This window comes from Camelus bactrianus, chromosome 7, assembly GCF_048773025.1.
Source record: "Camelus bactrianus isolate YW-2024 breed Bactrian camel chromosome 7, ASM4877302v1, whole genome shotgun sequence".
Classification (NCBI taxonomy): domain Eukaryota; kingdom Metazoa; phylum Chordata; class Mammalia; order Artiodactyla; family Camelidae; genus Camelus; species Camelus bactrianus.
The window spans coordinates 66,159,979-66,179,599 of NC_133545.1; the positions used below are offsets into that span (position 1 = coordinate 66,159,979).

Genomic DNA, 19,621 nt, shown 5'->3' on the forward strand with positions numbered 1-19,621 from the left:
GGCTCACAGTAGGCATTTAATAAATATTTATTAAACAAATGGACCAGTTAATCAGCATAAAATAGATCTTAATTAGAATGCACATAAAATTTTGAATTTTAAAAATCTAATTAGTATCTTTTTACAGTAACAGCTCAATGACAAGCTGGTGTCAAGATGTCTACATGCTAGATTACAATGATCAAATATTTGGACAAGTATATTACCTTCATCTATGTATAACTAAAAATACAGAAACATCTACAAATCCTTACTCAAACATCTATGTAACTCATATGTCTCTTTAAAGACCAAATCTTACCAACAACAAATAGAAATCTACAAGAATATTTATAATCTTCCTTCTTTCTCTCAATCTCTCCCTATCATTTTCCTTTGTCCCCTCTCTTTTTAGTTAAAAAAAAGTTCCTAGAACAAGTTCTCAGTATGGTCTGTCTTTAGGGCAATTTTCATGTCATCAATTTGTTAGCCATTTGGAGAGGAGACAGGATGCCTAGTGTTAAGAATATGGGCTTTTGAGCCAGGTGGCCCAGAATTAGATCACCTTCTACATATGCAATATTGAGCCAATGACTTGAGTCCACTCTATCAGTCCAAATTTCTTCCATAAACTGACAATAATGGTAGTATCTACATGATAACACTGTTGTGAGGATTAGATAATGTATGTGCAGCAATTGTATAAAACCAGTACAGATGTGAACAATTATTACTAGTCTTATTACTATTATCATACAAATAGTTAAGGTACCCAAGCTCCTCCTGCATTACAAACAAAGTGGGAATAAGATGCAAAGTTTTCCCCATCACTTGCTTAGAATCTAGAAAGGTTTTTAAAATTTACTCCCTAATCCAACCTTTTCCCACATCAACGATTCTACATTTACCTCCCTAAAATCTAGTTGTGACTCATTTTCCTTGGCTTCTATTAATTGGGATCATTCTGTAATTTAAAAATGGGGATAGCTGCTGCCCTTTTCTCAGGAAATGGAGTATCAGCCACTGCCAGTGTCTCAAAGGGAGAATCACAAGGTTTCTCTGGTAACTTTATTTTAAACCTTCTCATGAGTTTGACACGGCTGAGGAAAATAATTTATGAGAAGTTTTAAGTCAGAGCTATAGGAAACCAAAAGAACATAACAAAGTCCCACTTTGCAAGAGAGGAAACAAAGATACAGAAAAACTAAAAATGTAGGCTTAGGTTAAACAGGAAAGGAATGGGCGCTACATCCTTAGGACTCCTGCTATGTGTGGGATATGCTACCCAAAAGTTAATGACAAGATTTCCTAGATTACAAACCGAGAAAATAAACAATTAACAGAATGACATATTCCATGACTTACAGAGCCTTAAATATACCAGTAGTGTCTTCACAACACTTCTATCTACTCAACAAACAAGATGTGAGGATGGCTGCCTGGATCCTGCCCTCCTTCCCCTTCTACGAGCATCACTTCCAAAGTGAAGCGCTTAAATCAAGACACTGAATTTTTCACGTTCAGAAGGATCTGCTTTGATTAAGAGAAGGTGGATTCACTTGTTAGAACCTCCAAACAAACTCACAAGTACATTGTCTGTGAATCCTGGGATTTTATTTAAATAATTAAATGATTTCTGCATCTATGAAAAGGACTGAATTTAATTAAAAATAATAGACCTATTCAATTGGTTATTTGAGATATTATTACTTGAACATCACTTTTACTTAAATACAGATTAACTGCTAGTAAAAGATGTACTTGGGAAATTAGTCTGTAACCAGTGTTCCACAGGAAAATTAAAATACAAAGCTACAAGCGGATCATGCCTTTAATTATTGAATACACTCCAAAGATATTCTCATTTCCTTTGAAAATAATCACAAAAGCAAATCACATAGCAAGAAATTGACTAGCCTATATTTTGAAGAAATTTTATTTCAGAGAAGAAACATGCTGTCACTAACAGAATTCTCTTTTTAAAGTTGCTGACAAGTATAGGTGTATAAAATGCTTTCAATTATGTGTTCTTAGAAGTCGACTTTTTACCAATGACAAAGTTAAAGAAGCTTTTCAAAACTTATTCCCAACCTATCAATCTAACTCTAATTCATTTTAGGCACAGAAGTGGTGAACGTTTGCTAGACTAACAGGTGATCTGCTACTAACCAGCTATGTGATGTCTTTCCCACTGAACTGCCTCAATTTCAGCACTAAAAATGGCCTGTGACTTCTAAGGTCCAATGTTACTCTAAAATTGCTCTTCTATGTTATTTAAATTAGACACCTATTCAAATCATGCATTATGTTGTGTTTTGCTTTTATCTTTATGGCCAGAATGAGACCTTCTAAAAACAAGAACTAAAATTTCCAAAGTGGTTCTCTATTTAGTAGTGGCTAATGACATATCTTTTGATAATATAAAATACAAATGAATCTGTTAAGTGACTTCCTTTCTCCACCACTGGTATTAGTGCTTAGCTATGTAAAGAGCCAATGAAGGACAGGTATCATAAGCTAAAGTTCTGTTAGTGTTATAATCTATCACCTAGATGACGACATCAAAGACTATTACCTTGGAGCTGCTATTCATCTAGATAAGCAATAAAAGAAAGACCCATCAAACTAGTAAGTCACTGTAATATCACTGCAGTTTCACATACTTAAAGGAAATTGGTTATTTGTAGATTTACCGTTTCCAATATATTAATTTTTAGATGTTTAACCTTTCACATTAAATTCTGTAGCAGCAATTCTAAATTTCTTACTGCTAATTATGAAAATCAGTTTAACATTTTCGACTGGAGAAAATTACCATTTCTGCAAGGTCAGAATCTTTTCCTTTAAAGAAAGCACTACTATAGTTGAAGTTCATATTTATTAGATCACTTGGCTTTGAAAGTAAAATTATGACCTTGATCAATTTTCTAAATAAAACCTCATGTTAATGTTCTTAAAAAAAGAAAAGAAATTTAAACACTTTAAATAATAAATTTAATTACATTTCAAGCTGAATCTAGAGAAGTCTGAGTCTAGATAAGATACTCAATTGTACTTATATTGGTAGCTCTATATGTTACAGGATGCCTCAAGTAAATAATTTAGCCAACTAATTACAGTCATAATCTATAAAACATAATTATCATCCTTTGTTACTGATAATTCATGTCCTGTTCACTGATAAGGAATTTATAAAAAACATCTTAAGTATGTATCTATACCATAAAAATGAGCCAATTCTTAACCTTCCAAGAAAAAAAAAAAAAAAGAAAGATAACCAGGTTCACCCAAAACTCTGAAAACTGAATTTGACTCAATAGGCTTTTTTATCCCAATAATTTTACTATCTTTCCAAGTAGAGTATAAGGTTCTGTTGTGTTCTTCCACTAGCATTTTTAATATGAGGCTTAGAATACTAGTAGACTGGATTGGAGTACTGAAGGCTGAAGTCCACACAGAGAGCTACAGGTAAATGTGTAGCCCTGAAGAAATCAAGCATAATATGTTTCAGTAGTGATTAAGGTTATACATAGGGAACATAAAACAAAAGAAACTGTTCAAAGTTATTGTTTGTGCAAATCAGGATGGAGGAAATGAGAAGACATTCGTTTTTCTATTTTCCATCCTTTCTTTTTGTAAGTGATCTTTAAAAATGACTATTTCTTTTCTAAGTGAAAAATATAATAAAAGGCCAGGTCAATAGTACAGAGGTCTAGCAGTGTTTTGCATACAGTAGGAACTCAATAAATAGTTTTAAATAAAGACATGCTAAGCAATATATTCCTATCAGTGGTTCAAGAATGGTCACACAATTACTGTTGACAGCTCCCATGTATGTTTTGCCAAATGACTTTGGCCAATTCACACAGCTATCTTGAGACCCAGTTTGCATGTAAGAAAAATATTACTACAAAGCACTTACAAAATCGAGAAAACAACCAATAAATCTTATATTATTAACAGTTATAATAAAATATAAATAACACAGATATGCTTGATAAATAAAATTGTGCTTAAAACTATCGAACTTACTAGAAATATGGAAGGGGGTCACATAGGAGAAGGAAACTAAATTGATTATTATATTGTGTGGGTTTACAAAAAACTTTTAATTTAAAAATTAGCATAAGCATAGTTGTGCCCTCTGGATTAACAAAAACAAAGCAGAAAGCTTTGTAAAACCCATGCAATGTACTAAAAAAGATCACTTAACTGATACAGCCCTCCCCAGTAAGTCAATTCCATGCTCCCGTGCAGCTCAGTGGCGGGAGGCAGCACCAGCATAGAGTACCTTGAAGAGGTATTTGGAGATGAGCCAGCCATCTGCAACTTTGGGAAATCTCTTTAAAGAAATAAACAACAACAACAACACACAGAGATTTAAGAAACCTGACATCAAGTTTACAATAGCAAACTGAATAGCCCAAATAAGATGGATACACATCATCTTGATGAAGTAACCACTTTTACCTAATAAGTAAAATGAACTTAATTCAGATGAATATGAGCTCTACTCCGCACGTAAATCAAGCTGGTCCCTTGTAGCCTATTCTGTTGGAGAGGCTAGGGTGTCTGTAAGTCATAGACATAACTGAGAAGCAGTTGTTCCCTGTTTACTTTCACCTCCATCATTCTTATCTAAATATAAAAAATCAATACTGAAATAATGCAAAATGAACAAAATGCCTGACTGAATTTGCTAGCTTTGCACCTCAGAATTTATAAGATTGGTTAGGAAAATTACTCATTTATTGAACTACATGGCTCAGAAAGTTTTTAACTTTAAAAATAAATACACATTTTCATTGTTAACTTTGCTAAAATTTATATTCATTTTGAAGAGCAGTTCTCTCTTTTTTTGGTCTAAGAAAGCTTGTATATTTTTTTCTGAATTATGAGAACAGCACTTAAATATCTAGCAAAATGTTCTTCAGTTTAACTAATGTTGACTAAGTGCCTACTTTATGCAAAATACTGTTTTTTCTACAGATTCCAATTATTGTTTAACAATCACTAGCTGGAAAAGTACTATAAATTCTTGCCTACATTGTTTAGAAATTCCTATTATAATTATACAGGAAGACTCCCAAGCCAAATTTCTGAAGTCATATTCCCCCCAAATTTTCTTCTTTCATAAGCAAACACTGAAAACTCCAATAGGACATGGTCGCACACCTTTCCAAATACTTAGACCTTTCATGAAACTAAACAAAAACTAGCCAGTCAGTAATGTATGAAAAATGAAAGAAAGGAGATATATACAGTTGTGCTACTGGCCATTTCTTTATCTCTATTATTCACTCTCTATCCTCCTACCTCCATTTGTGTCATGTTAAACAAATATTAAATTTGGAAATACATTATCCAAAAGAATCTATAACCAAAAGACATCCCAGCTGAAGCCCATATTAGAACATAATGCTCTTTCTACAACTAGAACAAACAAAATGAAAACCTCTCAGCATTAAATGTAAATCAGAACACAATACTTTTCACTGCAAATATTAAGAATACCAATTTTTAATGTTTAAACCACATTTACTAGCTCTGGCTTGAAAATAAAGTTATATAACTTATTTGTAGTCATTTAGATAATCAAAAAGTTACCAAAGTAAAAACAATTTCCAGGAAAGTTGTACTTCGAGTAATTTTATTTCAAAAAATGTATCAAATAAGATATATCATGTCCAGATTTATATCACAGCTTAATCAACCCCTGGTACAAAATGGGAAATAATTACTGAATCTACTATAAAACTCAATTTATAGTTTAGGTTTAAGTTGTTAATATGTTAGCCTTTATGCCCTGGTTATGCATATGACGTTGATCCTGGCTGTTAAACACTATGTGAAAATTTTTAAAAATACAACATTTTTACTTATTTGTAGGCATTAATTGCTTTCATCATAATTTAATATCTCACTTTAGGTCAGTTATAAGTAACCAGAAGCATCCAGACCAAATGACAATCCACCAGATTCCAAACTATCTATAGTCAAATTTCAACACCAGTCTCACTTGGTAGATGGGCAAGGAGAGGCCCGGAGAGAGCCTGCCCAGACGCCAGCACCTCTCTCTGCTCCCTGCAGCCTCATGCTGATCTCCTCTTTTGGCTACAGGCAAGATCCAACAGATGGAAAGGAATCAGTCAGTTGGTTTTCCTGGCTGGTAATGAGTTCTCACTGACAGCCTCAGGAACAGGAAAAATAATGGGGCAGTAAACATGCAGTGTGACTGAGGAGAATATCTTTCATATAAAATTTAAATCCTTGGCTTAGTTTCTGCCGAAAATATACATATAAGTGAATAACAAAGTTTACATTATTTCAAAGTGGCCCAAGGAGTGCTTGTTAGTAGAATGTTCTCATTTGCCATGGAAATAAAGCCTTTTGTTTTAAAATATATGATACTAAATATTTAATTATATATTTTATTTAAATATATTTATAACATAAAATACATGCAATATCACATATAAGATATAGATACATTTATACACAAAGTACAAAAAATCTATTTATATATTTAAAGTATATAATATTAAGACAATACAGTTGAGACAAGACCAAATAAAGTGTTTTGTTCATAAACAAAATTCATTCAAATGTACGATTATAGTTATACACTATTATGTTAGGTGTTATTTAGTTTCTAAAATTTCAGCCAAAAGAAGGATCTACTCAGAGATGGATATGCAATAAAAGAATGCTTAATCATACTGAAGATACAGTATTTTCTGACCCAAAAGTATGTAATTTTCAAAAACAAGTAACTGAAAATAAATACAACTTTATAATCCTTCTATTAATGTGGAAATTGGCCCTCATACAGAAAAGATTATTGACCACTTCTTTAAACAAATGAATTGGCCTTGGTGATAAGACTGAATATAATTCTAATCCATAAATATGATATGTAGTCCTCCAGTTTTCATGTTAGCCCTTGTTCCAACTTCAGCTTTCTATTTATTCTGATTTCTTTGATGTCTGAGTTACATTATCATCACTGATAAAATTTGATAAATGTTAACAGCTACGTAGAAGGTGAACTTTTTGCCTTTGCTGTATTTAGTCTAATTTTCACTTTCTTTTCTGTGTCTATACGTACTTTTGCAATAAAGCTACAAGTAAACGACTTTGTACGTGATCCAAGACAGATTCCAGACAAGATCCTGAGATGGATCGATCTGCAAACTGACTGCCATTTATAAGGCAAATAACAAAACTGGTTATAAGTTATCAGATAGTAAGTCAGGATTTTCACAAGTTTTCTTTTTAAACTGGCAATACCAGATAGAATATACCCTATTCTGTCCTTGATAATAAAAGTTTTTATTGTTTGAAATTCTGAATCTTCATCCATGTATTTACATGTAAGAGAAAAAATATTCAGTGAAGCAATATTTACAACTGCAATATGCACTGTTAATTCAGCTAACAATGAAACAATATTATCTTCTCTTCTACGTGGCCATTTTTCATTTCTTAATGCTTCTAAAATTGAAGTGTAATATTATATATAACATCTTAAAGTTTTTAAGTTTGCTTTAAAATGACATTTATAGGTAGATGGTAGGTATATTAGAAACAAAAGTACGTGGCTTATTGATTCAACAATTTTTTTAAAAAACTGAGCACCAAAAACTTGCAAATATTTTACATTTGAAAAGTCATAGTGACTTTAAAGAACTGTAGAATTTTAATAAAATAAAAATATTAGATTATATGAGTGAGCAACTCACTGAAATTAGAAAATCAGAAAAACGTAGGAACTGAAATTATGATACTCTCCAAAATGAACAAAAGTCCATTAAATTGTACAATCATTTCCCTGTTCTAGAAAATGAGAAACATTTACTTCCTTTCAATGAGCAATATTTGAGTATTAAAGTGATCAAACTGTTGCTGAAATCATGCAACAAAAAAATTTAACTAGAAAACAACTTTCCAATACTGAAAGTAAATAAAATACAATTTGATCATTACAAGTACAGTAAGCTGCTCTCTGCTAATTTGCAAAAATCATACGGTAAAACTGGAAATGTCCCATTATTTTTCTAGCAGAAGCTCAAAGGACTACAAACACAGAAAAACAAACATAAACATGAACTACCATCAGAGACCATCAGTTCCTGGCAAATCCAAGAATTTGGATTAGCCGGTAGAATCATAAAAATTTTTAACTCTCTCATATATTAAAAAAAAAAACACTAAAAGTATCCTAGGCAATTTTATCAATAAAATAAGTCTTCTCATAATACTTTCTTCTATGTGGTACTCCCTCTCAGAAGCCAAACCTAAATTTGGAATCCTTTAATTTGAAGGGGTTTTGAAAATGAAGTTCATGTAAAATAAACCTGAAAAAGTCTCCAAGGATAACAAACTTTAAAACCATTAATAAATCTCTCCCTCTATGAGTAAGAAAATATTTGGAAATTAAAATGACTCCTTGAAAATTCTGGTATGGTTATAAAATATAAAGATTATTCTGTCTATATCTCCTAATAAGTACAAATACTTGAGGTATATTTCTTGCTCTGCACCTAAAAATGCCTACAGCAAACATAGTAATTAAGAGTACTATGACAATCACATAGGTTCAAACAGAAACAAACAACCAAGTATGTGGGACTGTGTGTTTAAGAATTTTAGACATTCAAAATTATATAAAATATTATAAAACTAAGACAAGAAAAATATTTCAGATGTTTTGAAACAAAAACTCTCAAACGAAAAGTAAGAATAAAAAGAAATAATAAACTAGTATTCATGTAAGAAGACCAGTATCAAGGGAGAAAAGAGGTCATTGATTAAAATGGGCTATTTAAGACTAGTTCCAGTCTTTGTGGATGTAAATAACTATGATGTAAATAATGTAACTGTGATGCAAATAATTACTTCTTTTCTATTCTAGGCTAGTTAAAAAAATTCACCCCACTAAAGAAACAGGCAAAGATCATATCAGGAAATAAGGAAAAAAAGATTAATAAGTGTGAACATACATTCAATCTCATTTGCAAATAAAAACACATTAAAATAACAAAATGTTTTATGAACTTCATATTAATAGAAAATCAAAAAAGATTATATTTTCCCTTATCAAATTAAAATTTTTTAATATTAAAAATAGTACAATGAGAATATGAGGAAAATAACCACATACATTATTGTTGGTACAACTTTTCTAATAGAGCAACAACATATTAAACATAACATAGTACATATATAATAATGCACATACCCTTTAATTCCAGTAATTACAATTCTAAGAACTTTTTAGCTATTATTTTTAGTAGAAAATAATTTTAAAGAAATTAGAAAACTATATGAAAATAAATTTTCAGTGATATATAATAGCATGTTTATGAAAGGGAAACTCTGGTAAAAAATAAACAGCAAATTAATTGTGCTTCATTCATACAATGGAATATTATTCATCTGTTTAAAAATGACATGGAAATATACACAAAGGAATAGAAAACATATGCTCAAACAAAAACTTGTACATGAATGTTCACAGCAGCATTATATACAAGAGAAAAAAGTGGAAACAATACAGATGCCCATTGGAATACTACTCAGCCATAAAAACTGATAACATAATGCCATTTGCAGCAACATGGATGCTCCTGGAGAATGTCATTCTAAGTGAAGTAAGCCAGAAAGAGAAAGAAAAATACCATATGAGATCGCTCATATGTGGAATCTAAAAAACAAAAACAAAAACAAACAAACAAACAAAAACAAAGCATAAATAAAGGACAGAAATAGACTCACAGACAGAGAATACAGACTTGTGGTTACCAGGGGGGTGGAGGGTGGGAAGGGATAGACTGGGATTTCAAAATTGTAGAATAGACTACACTGTATAGCACAGGGAAATATACACAAAATGTTATGATAACTCACAGAGAAAAAAATGTGACAATGAGTGTGTATATGTCCATGAATAACTGAAAAATTGTGCTGAACACTGGAATTTGACACAACATTGTAAAATGATTATAAATCAATAAAAAATGTTAAAAAAAAGTTACATTTACACTATACTTTAGTATATTGAGTGTGCAAGAGTATTATAAAAAAAAAATACAGATGCCCATTAAATGATTAACAGATACACAAAATGTGTTATATCCATATAATGGAATATTATTCAGCCATAAAAATGAATGAAGTACTGATACATGCTACAACATGGAGGAGCCTTGAAAACATTATTCTAAGCGAAAGAAGCCAAACATCAAGACCATATATTTTATGATTTCATTTACATGAAATGTCCAGAATAAGTAAATCCATAAGGACCAAAAGTGTATTTGTGGTTTCCAGGAAATGGGGGGTGGGGAGGAGACAAAAGGAAGTGACTGCTTAGTGGACATACAGTTTCTTTTAAGAAAGTAAATGAAAATGCTCTGGAACTGACAGTAGTGATGCTGCACAACATTGTGAATATACCAAAATCCAATAAACTGTACAGTTTAAAATGGTTAAAATAGTGAACTTTATGTTATATGAATTTAATTTCAAGTTTTAAAATGCTAAAAAGCAAAACGAAATTGAATATTACAGTTAGGGCAAAATACAGACCATAACAAAGAAAATATAAATATACACATATATTAATATGCACATCTACACACACTATACATGGTAGATATACAAGGCTGCCAGTTGTAATTATAGCTGGAACTTCTGGAAGTTTTTATTAATGCTTCCTACAACTTCATATGTGAACCTCTTGTCATTTTTACAAGGAGAGGGGTAAAAGAAAAGGCAAAAAATGATTGTTAGCTCAAGAAGATGAAAGTACATATACAGTAAGGGGTTAAATTAAGGAATCATGCTAGAGCTTTATTATTTTATTTTTTCCTTCCTTTTTTTAAAAAAAAAATAGATCAGTAACAGAAATGCAAACGAAGTCAAGTAGTCTACATGGCCAGTATGGGATAAAATCTTAAAATGAAGAAAAAGGCTTTTCAAAAGGCATCAGAAAAGTAAGAAATGATAAGGGCTGTAAAGCTTAACATTGAATAAAATATAGGAATATGACTTTAATCAAACAAGATACATGAAGAATATGGAAATTTGAGTGATACTTAAATTTTTCCAGTTAACTTTCTCACCATACTTGCTTTAGAGACTGAAACTTTCTGTTTTTAGAATCTACATAGTTGCTTCTTTACCACTGAATCTTAAATTTACTACATTATATAGAGGTTCATTTTATTTTCTATACAATTTAAGATGCTGAACCAAATTTACCATGCCACATATAACCCTAGATGCTTCAAGAATTTTTTGAATATTATGATTTTTCTGAGATATAAAATCTGCTGAAGCTTACCTAAATTTCTAAGTACATAACTTAAAAGGGTGTTTCTCGGAGTGGCCTTGTCCATTGTCTAAAAGCCAAACTTTGGTAACCTTCTGAGCCACTTTCTTATCTATTATATCATGTTTTTTGGCCTGAGTAGGTGGGTTTTATTGGGTGAGTTGTGTTCATATGTTACTACAGAAACAATTCAAGTCTCATTTTATGTGCAAACCAAGAATCAAAAGTTGGAAAACCTTCAAAAACAAACAAAGAAAATTCAAAAGCCAAATGGATAGGTTTATCTTTACCCATTGTTTCTAACAGTGTTTATACTGCACTTCAAAAGGTGGCCTCATGGGGAGGTAACTATTTATCGTTTAAATCAGGAAGAGCTTTGAGGTTCAAGCCAGGGTTCCTGAACAATGCTTAGGTATCATAAGAGTTCAGCTGGATTGGAGAAATTCTAAAATGTCAAGTCACAGGCATTCTACCTCATCTTAAGAGTCGGAATCCAGATTCTATTAAAAAAAAAAAACACACAGAAAAGCAAACAAACAAACAAACAAAAAAACCCCAAGATTATTACTCTAGGGATTAAGAAATGGGAATTTCTCAGAGTTCTACTTTCAAACAAATATTCACTACCACATCCCACACACTGTTCTAGAAATTTGGGATACATCAATGAACAAAACAGACAAAGAGCTTCATCCTAATGAAGCTTATATTTTAGCAGAGGTAAAGGAAGACAATATCCAGTAACCACAATAAGCAAATCACGTAACATGTTAGAAGTTAAGACCTAAAAAGCAGCACAGGGAAAAGAGGTCAGGAGTGCTTGGGGTGAAAGGAGGAGAGAGGTGAGTTCTAATTTAAAGTAGGCTGGGAGGGTTTGGGCCTCAATGAGCAGTTTGAAACAGATGGAAGAGTTAACCATTCAGACATCTAGAAGTGTTTTCCATACAGAGGGAACAACCAGTGGGATGGTGCACTATGACAGCAATGTATCCCATACAGTCAAGAAAAAGGAAAAGACTGATGAAGCTAGAGCACAGCAATTTAAAAACAAAAAAGGATTCTCCATACGTAAGTATAACTGGAAAACAATGTTCAGAATCAAGGCAAAATCTTAAATTGAATATGAGTCAGCAATCCCAATGTCAAGAAGTATAATTAGCAGATTAACTTACAGAAAATTTGACATACTATCTCATTATAATTGGTCATTTTTCCCCCTTAATTAGTAGTGTATTACCAATTGGTAGGCTTTAGTCCTGTATGATACTCAGAAGCTTTTTCATTTTAATCAAATTATTTTCCATATAACCTTTACAAAATTCACAACTGTATCCCATCCCCACACCACCCAGCTGAAGTTACAAGATTGCTTCTGACTCCTTTACTGCTAAATTTCACATTTCTTTAACTGTCTGGTCTACTACACACTCCTATAATCAAAGTCACATATGGCATTTTGAAAATTGAAATTTTAAATTTTTATATGAGACACTTTTAATGCCTCTTTCCAGTGTGAAGCCTTCCCTGACCCATCAAGGAGAATGGATTACTCACTCTTTCACACTACATCATGCTCATTAGTACTTCTATTATGACTCAATGACACTAGTGTATGTCACTACTTAACTAATGTATCCTCCTTTGTCCTCCAAAACTGAGTTTCCTGTGAAAGTACACCTTATTAATCTTTGTATTCCACACCCTAGCACAGGGCGTAGAGGGACTGCAAATAAGAGAATGAATAGGATTAAGAGATTATTGTGTGTATATGTGGAAAAGATTAGAAGGGAAAGGTAAAAAATAAAAAACAGGAAGGCACATGTGCAATGTCAAATTTAAGGTATTTACTCCAGAAAAAGAATAACAAACTCACACTATGACTCATTTCCAAAGCAGAGGAAAAGTAAGAGTTACATTTGGCCAAGAAAAATGTGGAGCGATGGTAAAGGAACCTTCCTTGGCGTTTCTTTCTACTGTGCTCTATGAAAAACTACCCAACTTCTTAAAGTAACTGAGGATCAAGGAGTGGGAATTTTAAGTTTTGTAATGAAACAGTGGGATCCTTCCCATTATAAAATGTTTTAATGGGAAGCAACAGAATTTAGAGGAGTTACAAATATATTTTTAACTTACAGTAAATGTACTGTTGGTATATAGTTCTGTGATTTTTTTTTTAAATGGCAAGGAGTCATGTAACTATGACCATAAGACACATAACAGTTCCACCACCCAGAATACTCCTTCATGCTGACACTATATAAGTGATGCCCCCAACCTCAAACCCTGATAACCGCTGATCCTCTTCTCTGACACTACAGTTTGGCTTTTTCTAGATTGTCATATAAATGGAATCATACAGTCTCTAACCTTTAGAGTCTCACTTCTTTCACTTAGCATTTGGTATTCAAACAGTTTGTTGTGCACAAAAACAGGACTTTTCCCTTTTGTTGCTGAGTTCGTCCACTGCATGGATATATAACAGTTGGTTGATCTATTCATCACATGAAGGATTTTTGGTTGTTTCCAGTGTTTACTGATTATGAAGAAAGCTGCTATAAACAGGTCTTTGTGGAAACCTAAGTTTCCATTTCTCTTGAGTAAAGAGGTGAGATTCTGGGAAACCATTCTGCATTCCCACCAGTAACACAGGAGAGTTCCAATTTCCCCACTGGCCCACTAGAACTCAGTACAGGTGTAGTAGTGCCTGACTATGGTTTTAACTGCATTTCCCAAATGACTACTGATTGAGCATCATTTCATAATTCCTTGCCATTTGTATATTTTCACTGGTGAAGTGTCTGTTCAAATCTTTTGCCCATTTTTAAAATGGGTTGGTTGTTTTCATAATATCACTATTTTATAGTTCTTGGCTTTACTTTTATATACTTGGATATAAGCCCTTTGTCAAATATGTGATTTGCAACTATTTTCTCCCAGCCTATCCTTTGTCATAGTCTCTTAATGGTATCTTCTGGAGATAGTCTCTTAATGGTGTCTTCTGGAGAACAAAAGTTTTCAATTTTGATGAGGTCTAAACATGATTTTTTTGTATTTATAGATTATGCTTCTATTGTTATATCTGAAATCGGTTTGCCTAATTGAACATAACAAAGATGTTCTATACTTTTAAGATTTTTATACTTTCACATTTTACATTTAGTCTATGATCCACTTTGAATTAATTTTTGTATGTGGTGTGAGGTATGAGTCAAAGTTCACTTTTTTTGCCATATGATAATCCCACTGCTTCAGTATTGTTTGTTGAAAAGATTATCATTTTACCAATGAATTGCCTTTTCATCTTTGTCAAAAACTAATCAAGCGTATTTGTGTTCATCTATTTCTGGACTCTATTCCATTCCACTGCTCCCTCTATATAAACTTTCACCAATAACGTACTCTTTTAATCACTGTTATCTTGACAATAAGTCGTGAGTGTCCAGCTTTGTTCTTCCTTTATGAAATTGTTTTGCCTATTCTAGTTACTTGTTCTAGCCATGTATAGAATCAGCTTGATATCTACAGAAAAGCCTGCTAAGACTTTGAGAATCTACTGAATCCATAGATCAATACAGAGAGAACTGACATCTTAACAATGTTGAGTTTTAGAGGAATTATCTTATCCAAAATGTCAATTGTACCAAGGTTGAGAAACCCTGCTGTAGGCCTCTGTGGATGCCTGCTACAGACTGAATGTTTGTGTCCCCCCCAATACTGAAACCTAATCCCTAAAGTGACTGCATTTACAAGTGGGGTCTCAGAGAAGTTATCACATCACAAGCTCTCAGGACTGGGATTTGGGCCCTTATAAAAGAGACCAAGAAAGATCCCTCACTCCTTCCACCATGTGAAGACAGTGAAAAACAGTGAAGAGATGGCAGTCTATGAACTTAAAAAGTGGGCCCTCACCAGGCCAGTGCCTTGATCTTGGATTCCCTAGTACCCAGAACTGTGAAAAGCAAATTTTTCTTGTTTCTAAGCCACCCAGTCTATGGTATTCTATTGGAGTAATCCAAATGCACTAAGACTCTTTAAGGAAGTTCTCTTCTAACACCTAGTGTGCAGAAATGTTTTATCATGAATTAAAGTTAAATCTTGTCAAATGATTTTTCATACACCTATTGAGATGATTCTGTGATTTTTAGTTTTTAGTCTAAATAAAATGAAATACATGAATTGATTTTCAAATACTGAAAATCCTTGCATCCCAGGACTTGACTTGTTAATATTTTATAGAGTATTCCAGTACCTATGTCCATGAGGGGCACGGGCATATAGTTTTCCTTTTCTTGTAATACTTTGTCTAGTTTTGAATCAGGCTAATGCTGACCTCATAAAGTGACTTGGGAAGTATTCTCTCCTCTCCTAGAGTCTGGAAAAGATTGAGTGGGATTATTATTATTATTTCCTTCTTAAGTAGTTGGTCACAATCAACAGTGAAACCATGTAGGCCTGGAGTTACACCTGTTGAAAGGTTTCTGACTGCTTAACCTCTTTCACAGATACAGGACTAGTCAAATTATCTATTTCTTCGTAAGTTTTGTTAGGATTTGTCTTTGAAGAAACTGCTCTATTTCATCCAATTTGTCAAATTTATGGTAAGAGTCATTCATAGTATTTACTTATTCTTTGAAAGCAGAGTCTATAATGATAAGCCCTCTTTCATTCCTGATATTGGCAATTTGTGTTTTCACTTTTTCTTGGTCAGTCTAACTAGAGGTTTATGAGTTTTATTAATGTTTTAAAACAACCTGCCTTTCAAGTGGTTTTATGTCTTTAATTTTATCAATTTCTGCTTTTGTCTTTATTATTTATTCTTTCTGCTTGCTTTGGGTGTAATTTTTTCTTCTTTTTTTAGTTTCTTATGGTGCAATCTTGGCTTATTGATTTTAAACCTTTCTTCTTTCCTAATATAAGCTTTTAATGCCTTAAATATCCCTTTAAGCACTTCTTTAACTGCACCCCATACACTTTGATATGATGCATTTTATTTTCCATTTAGTTCAAAATGACTTTCTTATTTTCCTTGAGACTTCCTCTTTGAATCATGAGTTGGTTACAAGGTTTTTTAATTTCCAAATATTGGTGATTTTTCATATTTTTCTGCTCTTAATTTCTAGTTTAATTCATTTAGAGTCAGAGAACATACTTTGTATGATTTTAATTCTTTCAAATTTGTTAAGGTTTGTGTTATGGTTCAGAATAAGATCTTCTTGAATGTTCCATTTGCCCTTGAAAAGAACATAGAATCTGTTGTTATCGGGTGGGGTATTTTATAAATGTCAATTTTAAGTCAGTTAATTAATAATGCTGTTCAGATCTTTTGTACCCTTACTGACTTTGTCTACTTGACCTACTGATTACCATAAGAGTGCTGAAGTTTACAAGTACAGCTGTGGATTTTTCTGTTTTTAACTCTCTAGTCAGTTCTATCAGCTTTTGCTTTTTGAAGCTCTGTTGTTAGCTGCACATATTTTAGGATTTGTTATGTTTTCTTGACAAATTGACTGTTTTTTTATTATGTAGAAGTTCACCATCAATCCCATCAATTTTCCTTGTTCGAAAACTTACACTATCTGATATTAATATAGTCAATGTAGTCCAATTTTCTTTTGGTTAGTTTCTGCATAGAATATCTTTTTCTATCTTTTTACTTTTAATCAATCTGCATCCTTATATTTAAAGTGGTTTTTAAATTTTATATAATGAGGGTTTTTTTTTAACCCAACCAATTTATTTTAATTTAATTGGTGTTTCTATATCATTCATATTTAATGTAACTATTAATATAATTGGATTTAGGTCTACTATTTGATTGTTTTCTGTTTATCCTTTTTATACCTGCCTTATCTTAGGTAATTTGAGTATTTTCAGCATTCCATTTTAATTTATCTATTGGCTTTTTGCTAGCTCTCTTAGTATTATTATAGTCACTGCTTTAGAGATTACAATGTAAAACCTAAACTTTAACAGTCTACTCAGAGTTAGTATTTTATCATTTCAAGTAAAATACATGACCATATAGATCCCTTTACTTTCCCCTTTTTGTTTTAAATGTCATTTATATTAAATATGCTAACACTGAAACCTCCCAAGACATGCTGTAATTTTTGCTTTCAATAGCTATTATTTTAAAGATCTTGAGGCTAAAAAAAAAAAAATCTGCTACATTTACTCAGATATTTACCATTTCTGTTGTTCTTTTTTCATCACAAAGTTCTAAGTTTCCCTGGTATCTTTTTTAGTCTGAAGAACTTTCATTAACATTTCTTTTAGACCAGGTCTACTAATAACAATTTCTAATTTGCCTTCATCTGAGTATTTCTTTATTTTGCCTTCCTCTGTGAGGATACAGAACTCTGAGTTGGCAGTTCTTTTCTTTCAGAACCTTAAGCAATTCTTTCACTGTGTTCTGTGGTTTCTGATGAAACACCTGTAGTCATTTGAATTGTTGCTCCCTATACATAATATATTTCTCTTTCAAGATTTTTTGTCTTTTATTTTCAGAAGTTTGGTTATGATGTATCTGGGGAGTGCTTAATTTTGAGTTTACCTTTTCAGACGTTTGCTAAGCTTCTTGATCTGTAAGTTTATGTCTTTCCCAGATCCAGGAACTTATAGCTTTATTTTTTTCTAATGTATTTTCTGCACCAATCTCTTCCCCCTCTCCTGGGATTCCAATGATACAAATGTTACATCTTCTGCTACTGTCCAGCAGGTCCCTGAAGTGCTGATTCTTCAGTTTGGATAATTTCTATTTTCAACTTCATACATAGCTCTATAATCTCCACTCTGTTACAGAACCCCACCTAGTAAATGTCTTATTTCAGATATTTTACTTTTATGTTCTAAAATTTCCACTTGGCCTTTTACAAGGTTTTAAATTCTCAATTCAGAAATTCTCTTTATCTATTAATTTCAAGAATATTTACCTTACATCACAGAGCATGGTTATAATGGCTGCTTTAACATCTTTGCCTGATAATTCATCTCAAGACTGGCATCTTTGTCTTTTCCTGATAACTGGTCATATTTTTCTGGCTCTTTGTATATAAAGTAACTTCAAGTTTTATAATGGATGTTTTAAATATTATCTTTAGACTAAATTCTGTTAAAATCCCCTAACGTATCTTGATTTTTGTTTTTCCTTTTGGTAGGCAATCAACCCAATTAGAATCAGACTGCCAAGTTTTTTCTTGCTTTATGTGGGAAGAAGTTCCAATGTAAGTTCAGTTCATAAATCCTTAGCTATATTTCTTTGGGCTTTCCTCACATATATGCTGCTCTGGGACCCGGGCAGCAGTTTGTACCCTAGCTCAATTCTCATATTCTTAGCTGGGAGGCCAGAACTTTCGCTGGTCAGTGCTCTCTTCCCTGATACACTCTTCAGCTCTCAGGTCTCTCCTTTTCCTAATTCCTCTAGCCTAATACAAGGTGTTCTCTTTGAGTTTTAACCTATCACACTATGGCACAATTCTGGACAACTCAAGTTCTTGTGGGGAGAGCAGCAAGAAAAAAGAGAAAAACATGGGAAGCCTCAATACTCTCTGGTTCACAGAGGCTTTTTTTCCTGATCCTGTGGCCAGAAAGAGAGGGTTACTGTCAGAGATTCTGCTCTCTGCATCCACAGTACAATTAAGGACCAAGGGTCCCTCAGGTTAAGGCTGAGGATATCGAAGAAAAAAAAATACACAGGACACTCACTCTAATGATGGTTTTTCTTCAAATTTTAGTATCTCTCCCCAACCTGGCTGCTATTGTTTACTTTCCAAAGTATACAAGTAGCTGCTTTTTAAAAATTCAGTCCAGAATTTTTAGCTGCAATTGGTGGAAAAGTGCTGTTGGGCTGAACTGAGATCACCCCAAAGTCACATGATGATGCCCTAACATCTAATGTGACTATATCTGGAGAAACGGCCTATAAGGAAGTAATTAATGTTAAATGAGGTCATAAGGGTGAGGTCTTGATCCTTTAGGATTAGTGTCCTCATAAAAAGGGACACCAGAGAGCACTCTCACTCTCTCTCTCTGCCATGTTAGGACATAGCAAGAAGGTAACTATCTACAAGTCAGGAAAAGAGTTCTGACCAGAACATGAGTCAGCCAGGACCTTGGTCTTGGACTTTCCAGCCTCCAGCACTGTGTGAAATAAATTTCTGTTGCTTATGCCACCCAGTCTGTGGCATTCTGTTATGTTAGCCCAAGCATACTAAAACAGAAAGTTAGCATAGTAGTGGACTGACTCCATTTTCACTAGCATCATAGGTTCAGTTAGCTTTTTCAATTGTCACTTTTGAAGGCTATAAT

At 32.8% G+C, this 19,621-nt stretch overlaps 1 protein-coding gene across 8 annotated transcripts in view; it reads right to left on the reverse strand.

Moving 5' to 3' along the window:
• The window catches only part of RUNDC3B (RUN domain containing 3B), a 122,348-nt gene that overhangs the window by 76,088 nt on the left and 26,639 nt on the right, over window positions 1-19,621 (reverse strand). For 5 of the 8 annotated variants that reach the window (XM_074367529.1, XM_074367530.1, XM_074367525.1 and 2 more), the window contains exon 3: window positions 4,271-4,321. The exons of the other annotated variants lie outside the window; for them this stretch is intronic. In XM_074367529.1, the coding sequence (XP_074223630.1) occupies window positions 4,271-4,321 (51 nt within the window). The remainder of the gene's footprint in view (window positions 1-4,270; window positions 4,322-19,621) is intronic. 8 annotated transcript variants of the gene reach the window in all.